The sequence below is a fragment of the Xyrauchen texanus genome, chromosome 25 (assembly GCF_025860055.1).
Source record: "Xyrauchen texanus isolate HMW12.3.18 chromosome 25, RBS_HiC_50CHRs, whole genome shotgun sequence".
NCBI lineage: Eukaryota > Metazoa > Chordata > Actinopteri > Cypriniformes > Catostomidae > Xyrauchen > Xyrauchen texanus.
The window spans coordinates 954950-971780 of NC_068300.1; the positions used below are offsets into that span (position 1 = coordinate 954950).

General features: G+C 40.6%; 2 protein-coding genes and 1 long non-coding RNA gene across 3 annotated transcripts in view; 1 reads left to right on the top strand and 2 right to left on the bottom strand.

The window, feature by feature from the left end:
• ctc1 (CTS telomere maintenance complex component 1) overlaps positions 1–12246 on the bottom strand; it is a 36302-nt gene extending 24056 nt beyond the window's left edge. The window contains exons 1-9 of the mRNA XM_052091433.1: positions 12078–12246; positions 10330–10493; positions 9955–10192; positions 9579–9799; positions 3995–4127; positions 3429–3719; positions 701–829; positions 356–579; positions 96–246 (exon numbers count right to left, since the gene is read on the bottom strand). Coding sequence (XP_051947393.1) covers positions 96–246; positions 356–579; positions 701–829; positions 3429–3719; positions 3995–4127; positions 9579–9799; positions 9955–10192; positions 10330–10493; positions 12078–12152 — 1626 coding nt within the window. The 5' untranslated portion in view covers positions 12153–12246. The remainder of the gene's footprint in view (positions 1–95; positions 247–355; positions 580–700; positions 830–3428; positions 3720–3994; positions 4128–9578; positions 9800–9954; positions 10193–10329; positions 10494–12077) is intronic.
• LOC127618792 (uncharacterized) lies at positions 4832–8698 on the bottom strand. The gene is made up of 4 exons (XR_007967494.1): positions 8381–8698; positions 6641–7190; positions 5824–6464; positions 4832–4916 (listed from the first exon to the last, which is right to left on the bottom strand). It is a non-coding gene; the product is annotated as an uncharacterized LOC127618792 (long non-coding RNA).
• Positions 12247–12638: 392 nt separating the features above from the next.
• Positions 12639–15117, top strand: hmgb2b (high mobility group box 2b). The gene is made up of 5 exons (XM_052091425.1): positions 12639–12708; positions 13483–13641; positions 13740–13891; positions 14027–14201; positions 14285–15117. The coding sequence occupies exons 2-5, from the start codon at positions 13492–13494 to the stop codon at positions 14456–14458; spliced, it is 651 nt and encodes a 216-aa protein (XP_051947385.1). The 5' UTR covers positions 12639–12708; positions 13483–13491; the 3' UTR covers positions 14459–15117.
• The last annotated feature ends 1714 nt before the right edge of the window (positions 15118–16831 follow it).

Genomic DNA, 16831 nt, shown 5'->3' on the forward strand with positions numbered 1-16831 from the left:
TACCATTATCAATAATGACTTTTATATCAGTCTGTTATATGTTTTTGTCTTGTACACGTGGATATACATAAATCTAAATAATAAGTCTGTGTTACCGTGGTAACAGGACACATGTGTGGCTCCTGTAGCATCTCTGTGTAAATGTCTCTCTTTGTGTGTGTTTTCTGTTCAGCGTCACACACACAGTCCAACAGTCGCCCGGCCACAACACACACACGTTCGGGTCGCACCCAGCGTGGACACAACCTGAAACACACACACGCAAACGGTCATTCACAGCAGTTTATGTGAGAATGTTTTTATGTTCATTTTACACAGGAAGTTGTTCTGCTTCTGTGATGTCATTATATTTCACCTCTCTTTGACGGCATTGTGACAGTAGCTGAGCCAGAGAAACTGTGACGCGCTCAGATTCTTCTCCAGCAGCTGGCACTGCAGTGGACTGTGTGAACCGGACGCCTCGACCTTTGAACTCAAACAGCTGAAGGTGATAATCCGCACACTGGAGCGCAAACACGCGCACAGAACCACGTCTGCCGCAAACGGGGACGGGCGAAACAGGAAATGAACATTATGAAGCTGAAGAGACGGAAAGAGTAAATCAGGCTCAGGTCACATGACACACAATTCTGATTCGTATCTCACATATCTGTATTTCTGATCTTCAGAACTACAGGTGTGATGACATCATCACACTCACCTGAATCTCCGCCCCCGGTCTCAAGCCGCCGCCCCACTTCTGAACTGGCTGATAGGCCAGACAGAGCCACACCTTCTTGTCGATCTCATATAGCCCCGCCTCTGCGTTCAATATCTTTGTGATCACACCCTGTCAATCAAACACACTGTTAGCACAACAAAAGTGTCACAGAACGGGTCAATTGCTCGATTGACAGCAGGTACTACAGGATAAAATATGTCATCCAAATTATACCGAAAGAAGCATTTTTGTATTGTAGCTTTATGCAAATTATGCAAATCAGACCATCTTATTAAATATGCATATATTTGTATGTAATCAAGTGAGATGATCAAAACTCAGTGGTTAGTAATTAAAGACACTATGGTCAAAATGTTGTTTATTACTCAAGATATAGGCTATATACTTAAGGTTTTACAAACTTCCACAGCTGAATTGTTTTATTTTGCTGATAATTTTTGGAACGAAAGATGTAAAAAATAATAATAATAATAATTTGATGCCATGGATCAATATTTTTGGACTAATCCATTAATTTGCAGACAGAAAATGACATTTTTCGACTATAATTTTAGAGCAAAACTACAAGTCATATGTGCTTGTTGTTCACAACAAACATTGATTTTTGAATAGTAATTTTGAAGGTCCTAAATTGTTAAGGGGGTCGCACACCGAACGAGAAGTGTAGCGCCGCGCCACGTCTAGAACAACTCGCAGGTATCGCACACCGGACGCGCACATACTATTCGCGCGAGCTCAATTTTGAATCAACTCCTGGTAGAAGTCTAGACGATGTTTGAACGTTAATCGAGTAAAAGTGTCTATCACGTTGTTAAGTCTGTTATTTTGTTGTAACGTTATCCATTGTCTTGGCAACTATGTTACATAATACAATAGTATTTATTTAGCTAGCGTTTAGCTAACCCGAGTGAAAACGTTAACCAAACAAGTTATTTGATATATTCTTTTTTATTATTTACGTAACTGACGATATGTTATTTCTTTGTAACAATGTTATAATGTTATATATTTTTTCCAATATGACTTTATTCAAGCTGTTAAATTAGGAATGTTAAACTAAATGTATATTGCAGCACAGGGTGAAGTCAGTATGTACATTAATGACGATTTGAGACAAATAAATGTAAATTTAATATACAACTATGTAAATGGCGCGGTAGGGTTTTGAACAAGGTCCTGAGCCGTAGCTGGGCGCCGCGGACAGACGCCGAATGGCGCCGCCGGTGTGTGTACACTCATAGAGAATAATGTGTTCGAATTTTAAAGACATGGCACTGCGCGACACGGCGCTTCTCGTTCGGTGTGCGACCCCCTTTAGATCCCAGAGATATGGGGCTCTCGATGTGGCTTCATGCATAATTTGTTCAAATTGAACACCAAATTTGGGTCACATGATATGAAGCTAGGTCTGAACTACAAATAATGTTGAACGTAGCACATAAAAACATATGAAAAGGGTTCGAGGGTCCAGAAATACACTATTATTAAGAGAGAGAGCAACTTAAAGTAGATCAAAGACTTTTGTGGGTTTGTTTACATTTGAATTTTTGACAGTTGGAGTTTGAATTAACGAGCATTCCGTTGACCTGTTTGAACATTCCGTCAGTGTAAGTCTATGGGATATTTCAGATGTTTAACTGTCCGCTGAACAAAAACCGTAAGTCCGATCGGTTAGAAAAGACAGAGCACAATATTCCAGAACAGTCTGAAGGTCTGTGCCAAGTTTGGTGGATGTAGACTTAAAACTGTAGCACGAGTCCGTGTTAAAATATTTTGTTTTGTAAAGTCTGACATATGAATGGATTGTCAGAAAAGTATATTTTTTTGACAAACTATAAAAAGAAATCGTAAAAACAAAATAATAATTTTTTACTTTTTTTTGTTGTTGTATGTGTCATATTTGATCCATGAGGCGTTAAAGGTCATTATCCTCCTGCTTTGTGTGCAGGACGTTTGTTATGTAAGTTTGTCTACAGGGTAAATCTTGGGGTATTATCAGAGACTCTCTGGACTTTTCAGAGATCCCAAATGTTCGAGAGTGTGACCATGACAACTTCCTGTTCCTGCTCTATAAATATTCAAATGTGTCACGGTTCAAATACAACATGAATACAATTATTCGATCATGTGTGTTTAATGCAGCAAACACTATATTGACATTTAAATAAGGGACATTGTAACACTTTTCGCTGGGTCTCGGGAACTGCGATGACATCATAATAGCTCGTGATGTAAATAATGAGATGTTTATAATGTAGAGCCGGCTGTATATATGAAAACACACTGAAATATGAGTTCACACTTGAATTATATCTCATAAATGTGTCAGGTTTGTATTGTGTGTGCATGAATGTAATGGTGACTGAGATATATTCTTCAAAAGACTGTTGAATCATATTTAATACATGATTTCAATCAAATAATATACAAAAGTTTAATCAAGCACAAGCTGCTTATATTCAGCAAATACTCATTTTACAATATCTGTAATAATATAATCATTACTGTCAGTTTGACTTTATTAAAATAAGCTGTTGTTTATCCCAACATAAGTCACTTTGTGCGCACCAGTTTAAATAGATCGATATAAACATTGAAAACACTTTTTTTCTAGATGGTGCCACAATCATGAAAAATAAGTTTTCTGAAAGTTTAAAGCTGCAAAATATTTCTGAAAGACAAACTTGTCAGATACAAACCGCATCACCTTGTAGCTGATGAGTGTGGAGTGTTTTCTTCTCACTGAAGGGGCGGAGCTTGAGGCTACACCGGAGGACAGGTGTGTTTCAGGTGTGTGTGTTTGTATGTCCATCACTGCGTGTGTATCTGTATCTTCTGAGTTTTCCTGCGGTTGCACGTGTGGATGGAGGCGGGACTGACGGGTGACTGACAGCACTGGATGCTCCGCCCATCCCCGCAGAGAACACACCCGCAGCGCTGATATGCAAACGCTCTGCCCGACACAAACACAACGCTGCCAGTACTGATGCTTCACTTCCTGAGAGACACATGACAGAGCGCCCCCTGTTGAACCGGTCTCACTATTACAGCCGTATGTCACTACTGAACTCAACAACTTTGTATAGTAATTTACATAAAGACTTGACACATGTGTTTTCAATTAGACTTCTAATTTGTATTAATTTTTATAACCTCATTTGTCAACAACTCTTGTTGAGTTTCTGTTGAGCTACATCAAGCTGAATAGAAATGTCAGAGCTTCAACTATCACTCATTGTGTAGTTAGTGTTCACAGGAAATGAATAAACTCACTGTGATGAGTACAGGCACTGAAGATCCTCCCTCACTGAGAATCAGACAGAAGAAACTTTTCCCAGAAATCACCAGCAGAGGGCAGACGACACTCACCTGTCCACTGACACACACCTGCACCTGAACATCACACCTGAGAGAGAGAATACATCAGACTGAACTCAGATTCACTTCATATCTGTCGTCTTTCTTAACCTCCAGTGTGCTGTCTGTCTGCACTGGTCTCAGAACAGTTATAGAGAGCTATAGGATGCTCCCTTGCTCCCTATTTAGTGCATGACTTAACCTCCAGTGTGCTGTCTGTCTGCACTGGTCTCAGAACAGTTATAGGAGAGCTATAGGATGCTCCCTTGCTCCCTATTTAGTGCATGACTTAACCTCCAGTGTGCTGTCTGTCTGCACTGGTCTCAGAACAGTTATAGGAGAGCTATAGGATGCTCCCTTGCTCCCTATTTAGTGAATGACTTAACCTCCAGTGTGCTGTCTGTCTGCACTGGTCTCAGAACAGTTATAGAGAGATATAGGATGCTCTCTTGCTCACTATTTAGTGCATGACTTAACCTCCAGTGTGCTGTCTGTCTGCACTGGTCTCAGAACAGTTATAGGAGAGCTATAGGATGCTCCCTTGCTCCCTATTTAGTGCATGACTTAACCTCCGGTGTGCTGTCTGTCTGCACTGGTCTCAGAACAGTTATAGAGAGATATAGGATGCTCCCTTGCTCAGTATTTAGTGCATGACTTAACCTCCAGCGTGCTGTCTGTCTGCACTGGTCTCAGAACAGTTATAGAGAGATTTAGGATGCCCTCTGCCTATTTAGTGCATGACTTAACCTCCAGTGTGCTGTCTGTCTGCACTGGTCTCAGAACAGTTATAGAGAGATATAGGATGCTCCCTTGCTCCCTATTTAGTGCATGACTTAACCTCCAGTGTGCTGTCTGTCTGCACTGGTCTCAGAACAGTTATAGAGAGCTATAGGATGCTCCCTTGCTCACTATTTAGTGCATGACTTAACCTCCAGTGTACTGTCTGTCTGCACTGGTCTCAGAACAGTTATAGGAGAGCTATAGGATGCTCCCTTGCTCCCTATTTAGTGCATGACTTAACCTCCAGTGTGCTGTCTGTCTGCACTGGTCTCAGAACAGTTATAGTGAGCTATAGGATGCTCCCTTGCTCCCTATTTAGTGCATGACTTAACCTCCAGTGTGCTGTCTGTCTGCACTGGTCTCAGAACAGTTATAGGAGAGCTATAGGATGCTCCCTTGCTGCCTATTTAGTGCATGACTTAACCTCCAGTGTGCTGTCTGTCTGCACTGGTCTCAGAACAGTTATAGAGAGCTATAGGATGCTCCCTTGCTCCCTATTTAGTGCATGACTTAACCTCCAGCGTGCTGTCTGTCTGCACTGGTCTCTGAACAGTTATAGGAGAGCTATAGGATGCTCCCTTGCTGCCTATTTAGTGCATGACTTAACCTCCAGTGTGCTGTCTGTCTGCACTGGTCTCAGAACAGTTATAGAGAGATATAGGATGCTCCCTTGCTCCCTATTTAGTGAACGACTTAACCTCCAGTGTGCTGTCTGTCTGCACTGGTCTCAGAACAGTTATAGAGAGATATAGGATGCTCCCTTGCTCCCTATTTAGTGAACGACTTAACCTCCAGTGTGCTGTCTGTCTGCACTGGTCTCAGAACAGTTATAGGAGGGCTATAGGATGCTCCCTTGCTCACTTCTTAGTGCATGACTTAACCTCCAGTGTGCTGTCTGTCTGCACTGGTCTCAGAACAGTTATAGGAGAGCTATAGGATGCTCCTTATTTAGTGCATGACTTAACCTCCAGTGTGCTGTCTGTCTGCACTGGTCTCAGAACAGTTATAGAGAGATATAGGATGCTCCCTTGCTCCCTATTTAGTGCATGACTTAACCTCCAGTGTGCTGTCTGTCTGCACTGGTCTCAGAACAGTTATAGAGAGATATAGGATGCTCCCTTGCTCCCTATTTAGTGCATGACTTAACCTCCAGTGTGCTGTCTGTCTGCACTGGTCTCAGAACAGTTATAGGAGAGATATAGGATGCTCCCTTGCTCCCTATTTAGTGCATGACTTAACCTCCAGTGTGCTGTCTGTCTGCACTGGTCTCAGAACAGTTATAGGAGAGATATAGGATGCTCCCTTGCTCCCTATTTAGTGCATGACTTAACCTCCAGTGTGCTGTCTGTCTGCACTGGTCTCAGAACAGTTATAGGAGAGATATAGGATGCTCCCTTGCTCCCTATTTAGTGCATGACTTAACCTCCAGTGTGCTGTCTGTCTGCACTGGTCTCAGAACAGTTATAGGAGAGATATAGGATGCTCCCTTGCTCCCTATTTAGTGCATGACTTAACCTCCAGTGTGCTGTCTGTCTGCACTGGTCTCAGAACAGTTATAGAGAGATATAGGATGCTCCCTTGCTCCCTATTTAGTGCATGACTTAACCTCCAGTGTGCTGTCTGTCTGCACTGGTCTCAGAACAGTTATAGGAGAGATATAGGATGCTCCCTTGCTCACTTCTTAGTGCATGACTTAACCTCCAGTGTGCTGTCTGTCTGCACTGGTCTCAGAACAGTTATAGGAGAGCTATAGGATGCTCCCTATTTAGTGCATGACTTAACCTCCAGTGTGCTGTCTGTCTGCACTGGTCTCAGAACAGTTATAGAGAGATATAGGATGCTCCCTTGCTCCCTATTTAGTGCATGACTTAACCTCCAGTGTGCTGTCTGTCTGCACTGGTCTCAGAACAGTTATAGAGAGATATAGGATGCTCCCTTGCTCCCTATTTAGTGCATGACTTAACCTCCAGTGTGCTGTCTGTCTGCACTGGTCTCAGAACAGTTATAGGAGAGATATAGGATGCTCCCTTGCTCCCTATTTAGTGCATGACTTAACCTCCAGTGTGCTGTCTGTCTGCACTGGTCTCAGAACAGTTATAGGAGAGATATAGGATGCTCCCTTGCTCCCTATTTAGTGCATGACTTAACCTCCAGTGTGCTGTCTGTCTGCACTGGTCTCAGAACAGTTATAGGAGAGATATAGGATGCTCCCTTGCTCCCTATTTAGTGCATGACTTAACCTCCAGTGTGCTGTCTGTCTGCACTGGTCTCAGAACAGTTATAGGAGAGATATAGGATGCTCCCTTGCTCCCTATTTAGTGCATGACTTAACCTCCAGTGTGCTGCCTGTCTGCACTGGTCTCAGAACAGTTATAGAGAGATATAGGATGCTCCCTTGCTCCCTATTTAGTGCATGACTTAACCTCCAGTGTGCTGTCTGTCTGCACTGGTCTCAGAACAGTTATAGAGAGATATAGGATGCTCCCTTGCTCCCTATTTAGTGCATGACTTAACCTCCAGTGTGCTGTCTGTCTGAACTGGTCTCAGAACAGTTATAGAGAGCTATAGGATGCTCCCTTGCTCACTATTTAGTGCATGACTTAACCTCCAGTGTACTGTCTGTCTGCACTGGTCTCAGAACAGTTATAGGAGAGCTATAGGATGCTCCCTTGCTCCCTATTTAGTGCATGACTTAACCTCCAGTGTGCTGTCTGTCTGCAATGGTCTCAGAACAGTTATAGTGAGCTATAGGATGCTCCCTTGCTCCCTATTTAGTGCATGACTTAACCTCCAGTGTGCTGTCTGTCTGCACTGGTCTCAGAACAGTTATAGTGAGCTATAGGATGCTCCCTTGCTCCCTATTTAGTGCATGACTTAACCTCCAGTGTGCTGTCTGTCTGCACTGGTCTCAGAACAGTTATAGGAGAGCTATAGGATGCTCCCTTGCTCCCTATTTAGTGCATGACTTAACCTCCAGTGTGCTGTCTGTCTGCACTGGTCTCAGAACAGTTATAGGAGAGCTATAGGATGCTCCCTTGCTCCCTATTTAGTGCATGACTTAACCTCCAGTGTGCTGTCTGTCTGCACTGGTCTCAGAACAGTTATAGGAGAGCTATAGGATGCTCCCTTGCTCCCTATTTAGTGCATGACTTAACCTCCAGTGTGCTGTCTGTCTGCACTGGTCTCAGAACAGTTATAGGAGAGCTATAGGATGCTCCCTTGCTCCCTATTTAGTGCATGACTTAACCTCCAGTGTGCTGTCTGTCTGCACTGGTCTCAGAACAGTTATAGTGAGCTATAGGATGCTCCCTTGCTCCCTATTTAGTGCATGACTTAACCTCCAGTGTGCTGTCTGTCTGCACTGGTCTCAGAACAGTTATAGGAGAGCTATAGGATGCTCCCTTGCTCCCTATTTAGTGCATGACTTAACCTCCAGTGTGCTGTCTGTCTGCACTGGTCTCAGAACAGTTATAGGAGAGCTATAGGATGCTCCCTTGCTCCCTATTTAGTGCATGACTTAACCTCCAGTGTGCTGTCTGTCTGCACTGGTCTCAGAACAGTTATAGAGAGCTATAGGATGCTCCCTTGCTCCCTATTTAGTGCATGACTTAACCTCCAGTGTGCTGTCTGTCTGCACTGGTCTCAGAACAGTTATAGGAGAGCTATAGGATGCTCCCTTGCTCCCTATTTAGTGCATGACTTAACCTCCAGTGTGCTGTCTGTCTGCACTGGTCTCAGAACAGTTATAGGAGAGATATAGGATGCTCCCTTGCTCCCTATTTAGTGCATGACTTAACCTCCAGTGTGCTGTCTGTCTGCACTGGTCTCAGAACAGTTTGAAATGCATCTTATGTTCATCATAACTTCATATAAAGCCTCTGAAAGACACATTTATCAGTTTTTACATGAATACATTAATTCTCAATGTGATAATGACAGTAAATATAAGAATGTGTTTATTAATGTTAATGAATAGAACCGTATTGTGCAGTGATAACACAATAAAATATAACTAAATATACATTAAAATGAAGTGAAATGACCCACAGATGTGTTAAGAGTTGAAAGTTATTTAAAATAGTGACTTTAAAACGGTTTTTAACTTTTGTGGGAATAATGTCCCAAAATCCACATATGTGGACATCATGTTTATCAGAGTGCTGACACGCGAAATATGAGCAGATTTTTTAAAGCGGCATATCAAATGAAACTAGAGACTCTCCTCTTTACAACCAAACAGGTTATAATGACAACACGTAAAGAGATTTCTTAACAGAGCCACTTTTGTTGGCGCTGCAGCCTGTAGAAGCCCTTCACAGAAAACGACGGCATTCTGTTGTATCACGTGACTCGACTAGAGTGTTACGAACCGTATTTAGTCGGTTTAAATTAAAGTTGAGCATTCAAAAACAACGGCATTGTGCCATCAATGAGGTCAACCCTTATTTTTATCTGAACGTGATTGCAAATGAGATCTGTTCCTCACACAAAGCTGTCATGTGACTCCAGAGGCCTCTGAATATAGCGCACAAGTCGTATGGACGACTTTTATTTGCTATTTGTTTCTTGACAGTCGTGGTCACTATTAACTGCCGTTGTATGAAAAACAGCAGCGTGAACATTCTGCTGACTATCTGAAGAAAGACCAGGTTTGGAACAACACGAGTGTGAGTAAATGATGACATCATTTTCCTTCATTAATACAGGGTGAAAGTTAAACCTCTGCTTCAGGAGCTCAGCTGCTCTCTTCACACTCATGACCTCACTCAGAGATCCACCAGGGTCAAAGGTCATGGGCTCCGGGGTCACACAAACAGGGGACCCAATCAGCTCTAAGTATCCGGCGGTGTTCTCTCCTCGTAGCGGTGCATTCTGGGGGATGTAGTTCCATGTGGGAAACAGCATGAGTCTCCCCAACCAGAGAGGAGACGATTTCAACATCTGGAGGAATAATGAAGAACTACACGTAAATCCTGTAATGCATATAATGAAACTACGACTTCTCCCACGCAAGGGTAAAATTGTAGTTTGAAATAACACACAATTATGTGGAGTAGCATTTTGGATCAATTGGATTTAACTTCCTGTCTACTGACCTCACATGGAACGCTCTCTCCAGCGTCTCTGACCCGCCAGACCCCGTCACTCGCCCCGACGTCCCGCCCATCACACAGATAGCCAATAAGAAGGAGGTTGTCACGTGGCAGTGCTCTGTGATTGGGCAGGGCTTGCTCCGCCCTCCTGGCTTGCTCCCGGTAGTGGGCGGAGCTCCAGCTGAGGCTGCTGCAGCATGCGGTGCGCTGCTCACGTGTCAACTCTGACACCGACAGAAACCTGACAGAATCCACACACGATGACGGGGTTAGGACTGGAATACTAGCACACAGTATACACTACAGCTGTTTGGTAAAAACACAAATGCAAACACATAATCTTGAATAGACTCGGAGTATAACATCTTTCAGACTGACCTGTAGCTGAGTGGTAGAGACGTGTCGTCTGAACTCACAGATCTCTGAATCTTCGACAGTACAGCGAGGGTTAACTGCACCACAGACAGACTGAGAGACGAGCTGATGAGAGGATACAGCTGCTGTCTCACACCCTCAAACACATCACACAGCCAGCGCTCATCCTGATGGGACATCAAACACGTGACATCATCATCACACAGACAGAACACATGAAGCGCTGATATCAACATGTGTAACAATCTGAATATTATTTATACTGTTCTGGGGTTTTTCTGTACGTTTATATCTCATATAAAATTATGACTTAATCGAATATTTTTTAATCTAATAATTTAGATGTTTTTGTCTCATAATTTAGATGTTTTTGTCTCATAATTTTGATTTTTTTTTTTAATCACAAATATATATTTTTTTTTTAATCTCATAATTTAGATTTTTTTATCAACATTTATTTTTCATAATCTCATAATTTTTATTTTTTTTATCTAAAAATATAGATTTTTTTATAATCTCATAATTTAATATCTTTCCACCATTTTGTTTTTTTATCTCAAAATTTAGATTTTTATAATCTCATAATTTTGTATTTTTTTATCTAAAAAATATTATAGGCAGACAGATATATCGGTTTTACAGATTAATCAGTGCTGATTGTTTGTTTTATTCCTCCGTGTTCCTTTGATAATTAAGTTTTTTATTGGGCATGCAAAGAAAAATGTTGCTGTGTCTCAAAGCAAAGGCGCCGTCATTTCAAAATAAGAGTCCCTTTTGTGTTTCAGGCTTGTTTATTGCTAAAGTTTTTGCACTTAATCTACTTTTTCCTGATTATTATTGGTTGAAAAATAAACTACACCCAGGATTGTATTAATTTTGTACTCTGGTGCCAACAAAGAAAATATTGTAACATTCTATGCATCGATTTTAAAAACTATCAGCCGATTAATCGGTTATCTGCATTTTACACCATCTTAGTTATCGGTGTTGGTAAAATCACTATCGGTCGACCTCTAATGTATACATACACTATATAGAGAAATAAAGAACAATTATTTTGCTGATTACTGATAGTTGCAAAAATAACTATTGTCACCGATTAATCAGTAAAACCGATATATCGGTCGACCTCTAATTTTGTTAATATATATTTAAAAATTGGACATGGGAAGTGCAACTATAAATGTTTGATAAACAACAAACCTGTTGCTTTCAAATAATTGAATATTCATTCAACCACATATTCATGATAGTTTTGGGTCTTTATTTAAAAAACTATCAGGCAATTAATCGGTTATCGCCTTTTCCACCATCTTAGTTATTGGTATCGGTGAAACCCACTATCAGTCGACCTCTAATATATATATATATATATATATAGAGGAACATGGAGAAATAAAGAACAATTATTTTTGCCGATAGCAACTATTGGCACAAATTAATCGGTAAAACCGATATATTGGTTGGCCTCTAATTTTGTCTCTTATATTTTTATACATTTGAGACATTAGGATGATGCAAACTTATTACCTCAGCTGTAATAGATATATTATTTAAACAGATATAAAATACAGGGAAATATATAGAGAACACAAATAGAAATCCAGAAACAGAAACATAGCTATTTACTTAAATACAGACCGATAGTATGTCCTACAGACAGACACAGACCAGATAAACAGAGAAATGAACACAGAGAGACAGATTATTAATTAATAATAATAATATTAAGAGTAAAGTTGTTGTTGTACCGCTCTGCTGAGATCTTTAAAGTGCTTCAGAAACTCCTCCATCAACACACTTCCTCTCTGACCGTCTGACGTCATTATAATCACTGTTTGTAATGTTTACTCCACATCATTTCACCTTTTTATTTCTCTTTCTAAAAAAATACAACTTGCGCCAATTCTTCTTCTTCCGGTATTTTATTGACGGTTAAGAGGCGCTTTCCCGCCATCTAATGGACTGGGGTGTAACTGTTCCTACATTATGTTTATCGAGCTGTTGTTTTCAAATATATCTGTATTTTTGGCTTAAAATAAAATTTAAAATTAAAAAAACACACGAGCTACTTCAAGCAAACATGCTGAACTGTGGACAAAAGAACTGATTTTAAATATTCGTGTGTATTTGTTTTCTGTTGTTCAGTTTACAAACATTCGAATCAGGCCGTGGACTTCCCTCCACCAATCAGCGCCACGGATTCCTCCAATGGCGTCTGGTGATTGGACATGGCCAACTGTGACTGATCTCAAAATGAACCAATCATCCGCCGAGCCCATCCCGTTGTCCGCTCTGCGCATGACTAGAAGGCATCACGTGGGTGACGCAGCAGAATAGAGCAGAGTGAAGCGCGCGTTGGTCAGCGGAGATAAAGAAAAGGTTTGTACAAGCTAAAAACTTTATTTTTATCGTTTATATTAATCCATTTATCTGTACGTGGTAAAATAGTGTCATATGCACGATAATTGCATTAGCGTTTAGCTAGAATTCTCAGATTTCTGCTGATTTTGGTGAGACCGCGCGCGTTTGTTTAGTGTTGAACACCGGAGCACGCGCAGTTAAAGTGATTTTAACGGGGATTCGGTGCTGTAACGATACTGTGTGCCCGGTTTCACGCGTGCATTGGGTTAATTTCGTGTTCATAGATGATATTTTGAAAAGATGGGGGAAGGGCTGGACGTGGATTAGGCGGGAAGGAAAATGGAGGAATCTTTGTTCAACAAAAGACTGTAAAAGTGCATTTAAAAGAGTTCGAGCTCGCGCATTTCAGCACAGATCTCCATTATTCACGGATTTCGATGCAATTCATTCATTTTGAAATCATTATCATGCGCAATCACTCATGCAATGTAGATCATATATTTTATTTGTTCAAATGGTGGAAATATTTCTAGTTAAAATGTTCTCTTTAACCCTGAATTATATCTTCATTTTGTTCTTATCTCTGCACTTTTGTAAAAAAATGACTTGGTTTATTAATGACTGAAAAAGTCATGGAAATAAACGCGTGAGAATTATATACTAATGTATATGAGTAATTATTCAAGTTTATTTGCTTTTTTTTATATGTATGTATAAATGGTTGTGTGTGTGTTCATGATATATGATGTGTGTGTTCCCTTTACCAATCAATAAAGTTCTTGTATTTTCTAGTTGATCAACATGGTGAAAGGAGACGTTAATAAACCCAAAGGAAAGACATCTGCGTACGCTTACTTCGTCCAGACCTGTCGTGATGAACACAAGCGTAAAAGTCCAGAAGTTCCCATCAACTTCTCCGAGTTCTCCAAGAAATGCTCCGAGAGATGGAAGGTGAGAGCGTTCTATCATATCCATGGGACAAATGCACAATATTTAATGGTCGTAATACTATACGTGGAAATGCTCACCGGTTTGTCTCCTCTGCGCAGACTCTGACCGCTTCAGACAAGATCAGGTTTGAAGACATGGCCAAATCAGATAAAGTTCGTTACGACAAGGAGATGAAGACTTACGTGCCGCCCAAAGGTGTCGGTAAGACCGGAAGAAAGAAGAAAGACCCCAATGCTCCGAAACGACCCCCGTAAGTTCACACTCATGCACTCGAGACATGTTTAACCGAGCGAGTCTGTAAAACGAATGTCCTCATTCAGGTCACTTCAGAGAAGAGAAACGTCCCATAAGTTACTGGCATTCATCATTCTTTGCATTTCTGTAGATCTGCGTTCTTCGTCTTTTGCGCCGAGTATCGACCATCGGTGAAGAGCGAGCACCCCAATCTGTCCATCGGAGAGACCGCGAAGAAGTTGGGGGAGTTGTGGTCCAAGCAGAGCAGCAAAGACCGCATACCGTTCGAACAGAAGGCCATGAAACTGCGCGAGAAATATGAGAAGGTAAATACCCCACACACACACACGCACATATATATTTGATGCTATGGGCGGGTCTAGACGTCTAACCGCTCTCTGGTTTGCAGGACGTTGCAGCGTATCGCGCAGGGGGCGGAGCTGCGGCAAAGAGGGGGCCGGGTCGACCCACTGTCTCCGCTAAAAAAGCCCAGGTAGAAGATGATGATGATGATGATGACGACGACGATGACATGGAGGATGAAGAGGAAGACGAGGAGGAAGATGACGAGGATGACGAGTAGAGTTTGTGTTTGAAGCATCACTGGTGTAGGGGTCGGGGGTCGTTAGTTTTATTCTGTTTGTTTTTCCATGTACATGTTTTACACCGAACGTCTCCAGCAATAATGAAAATGTAAAATGGTTCATTAGATTGCTTTTATTTTTGTTAACGTCCAGAAGTTTGATCCAACATTGTGTAGAGAACTTTTTTTCTTTTTTTTTTTTTAATAAAACTTTTAAGATTTTTGAAATAATTGTTGGTTCCTTCATGTTGCTTCTTAACCCTCCAATTGTCTTTTAGGGTCATGTTTGACCCGGGACAGGTAAAGAATGAATCAAAAATAGCTTTTGGTAGCGAAACCAAACATTGTGACTTAGTCACCATCAAAACAAAGTAAAATATTTTGATATATAACCGTTCCAGCTAAAGCAGAATTTAAAAATGGCTCAATCCATCATCTTCAACAGTTGAGCTTGGATTGGCCAGTGAGGGGAAACTATATTTTTAGCAAAATATTAAAAACTACAGTCTTGAGCAACACAAAATGAGTGTCGTTTGAAAGCTTAGAAGATGTAAATATTATGACCAAAAATGTTCTTTTGAAATTTGTAGACAAATCAGAAGTGTTACATTTTGATAATTTAGGGGGGAAATTTGATATTACTGCAATCAATAAAAACATCAAACTGATCAAATATTCATGTGTCATATGTCGTTGGAAAGATCTAATGGAGTAAAATACAACCAGCTCATTTGTTTTACTCACAGACAAACATATAGTGAGTAACAGCTAAATATATGTTTTTGACAATTGTGTTGATGTTGCTTATATGTCGCATTTTCTAGAAATATAATCTAAATGTAAAACATCTCATATCATTTAGAGGTGATTTATCTTTCAGTCGAGTCTACACCAAGTGTGCTGCACAAGTCCTCAAAAGTGAAGCCAAAACGTCTCGATCGCCCCCCGGTGGCTGGTCCTAGTATAGGTCATAAGCCCCGCCTCCCCATGTTATTCAACAGGACGTGAGACCAACTAAACAATTAAATTACACTTCACATATCTTTTTTCCAAAGATATTTTCTGTCATTTACTGTCGTTTCTATCACGTTGATGTCATTTCAAGTGTTTGTTTTCAAAATAAGTTTGTTTTTAGTTATTTGATGCTATAAAAACGCTGCTGTGACATCATGATTGACAGCTGTGATTGACAGGTTCTCTGAGCGAAGTTGTCACCGAAGCACCAACAGACTTTTTTTGGGGCTCTTCGGAGGACTGAGGAGATTGGAGCTTTAAATTTATTATCTACATTTCTATAATTAAGTATTTCACACCGTCATAAGTCAAAAGGGGCGTGTGCTTGCGACTGATTCAGCGAGAGTGAGGGCGGGGCCTTGATTTCGTGGCTTTACTTCCTGTTCACTACTGCGCAGGTCTGGTCCCGAAATCGCAACTGCGCAGACTCAAGTCCCACGATGTCAGCGCCATATCGGGACACTGGCGGCTTCAGTTCTCACCAATGGGAAAGAGCGAAGGGGCGTCGGCCATCTTTTTTTACAGTCTATGGTCTACACACAAGATAATCAGATGTATAGATCATTAGATAATCCACATGAAGCACAATGTTACATATGACCACCAGGAGATGGCGCCAAATACACGACACAGACTCAATGATGACTCAAATGACACAGAATGAAACTCATTCTGTGAAATCTCATGAGTAAAATCATGTGTGCATGCTATGCAAACCTTTAGTCATTGTTGTGTTTGCATGTGTAATTAGTTCTTATGTACAATTATTATCTTTTATTTGTTTGGAGATGTTTTTGGACACTATGATACATTATATTTGTAATGTTGGAACTTTTGATTGCTTTGTCGCATCGACACAAATTTGTACTTACAGTTGACCTGATTGAAAACAAAACTAGAGCAGTTTTTTGGAGCCACATTATTTACACACAGAGATATATAATGTAAAATAAATAAATTACTTAGGCTAAGAGTCTCAATAATCTATATAATTAAAAAATGCGAAACTTTTCTTTACAATGATATTAAACCCTCATTTTTTATAACACGTTCAGAGATTAAAGGGTTAATGGGCAAATACAATATCAATATAGGCATTTTTAGTTCTGATATTAAAATAGTTTTTGGCACTGAAATCAAACATTGTGACTTCATCAAGACCGTCAAAACAAAATGAGAAAAATGATGTATTTTTGTATATAATTTTAAAAACAAATAGTTTCTTCCATTGTATTTTGGGTTGACTGAATGGGAAGAAGCGGTTGTGACCTGTGGATCTTATTCAGCCTGATATCGTCTTTTCTACATCTATGAATCAACTCTGCACAAATGACATCACTCTCACAGGGGGTTTGTGCA

What these genes read in the sequence shown, in the direction of transcription:
- hmgb2b (XM_052091425.1), top strand. Translation starts at nt 13,492, where the DNA reads ATGGTGAAAGGAGACGTTAATAAACCCAAAGGAAAGACATCTGCGTAC. An exon ending in AATGCTCCGAAACGACCCCC is followed by an intron (nt 13,892 to 14,026) that starts GTAAGTTCACAC and finishes GCATTTCTGTAG; the next exon opens with ATCTGCGTTCTTCGTCTTTT. An exon ending in TGCGCGAGAAATATGAGAAG is followed by an intron (nt 14,202 to 14,284) that starts GTAAATACCCCA and finishes TCTGGTTTGCAG; the next exon opens with GACGTTGCAGCGTATCGCGC.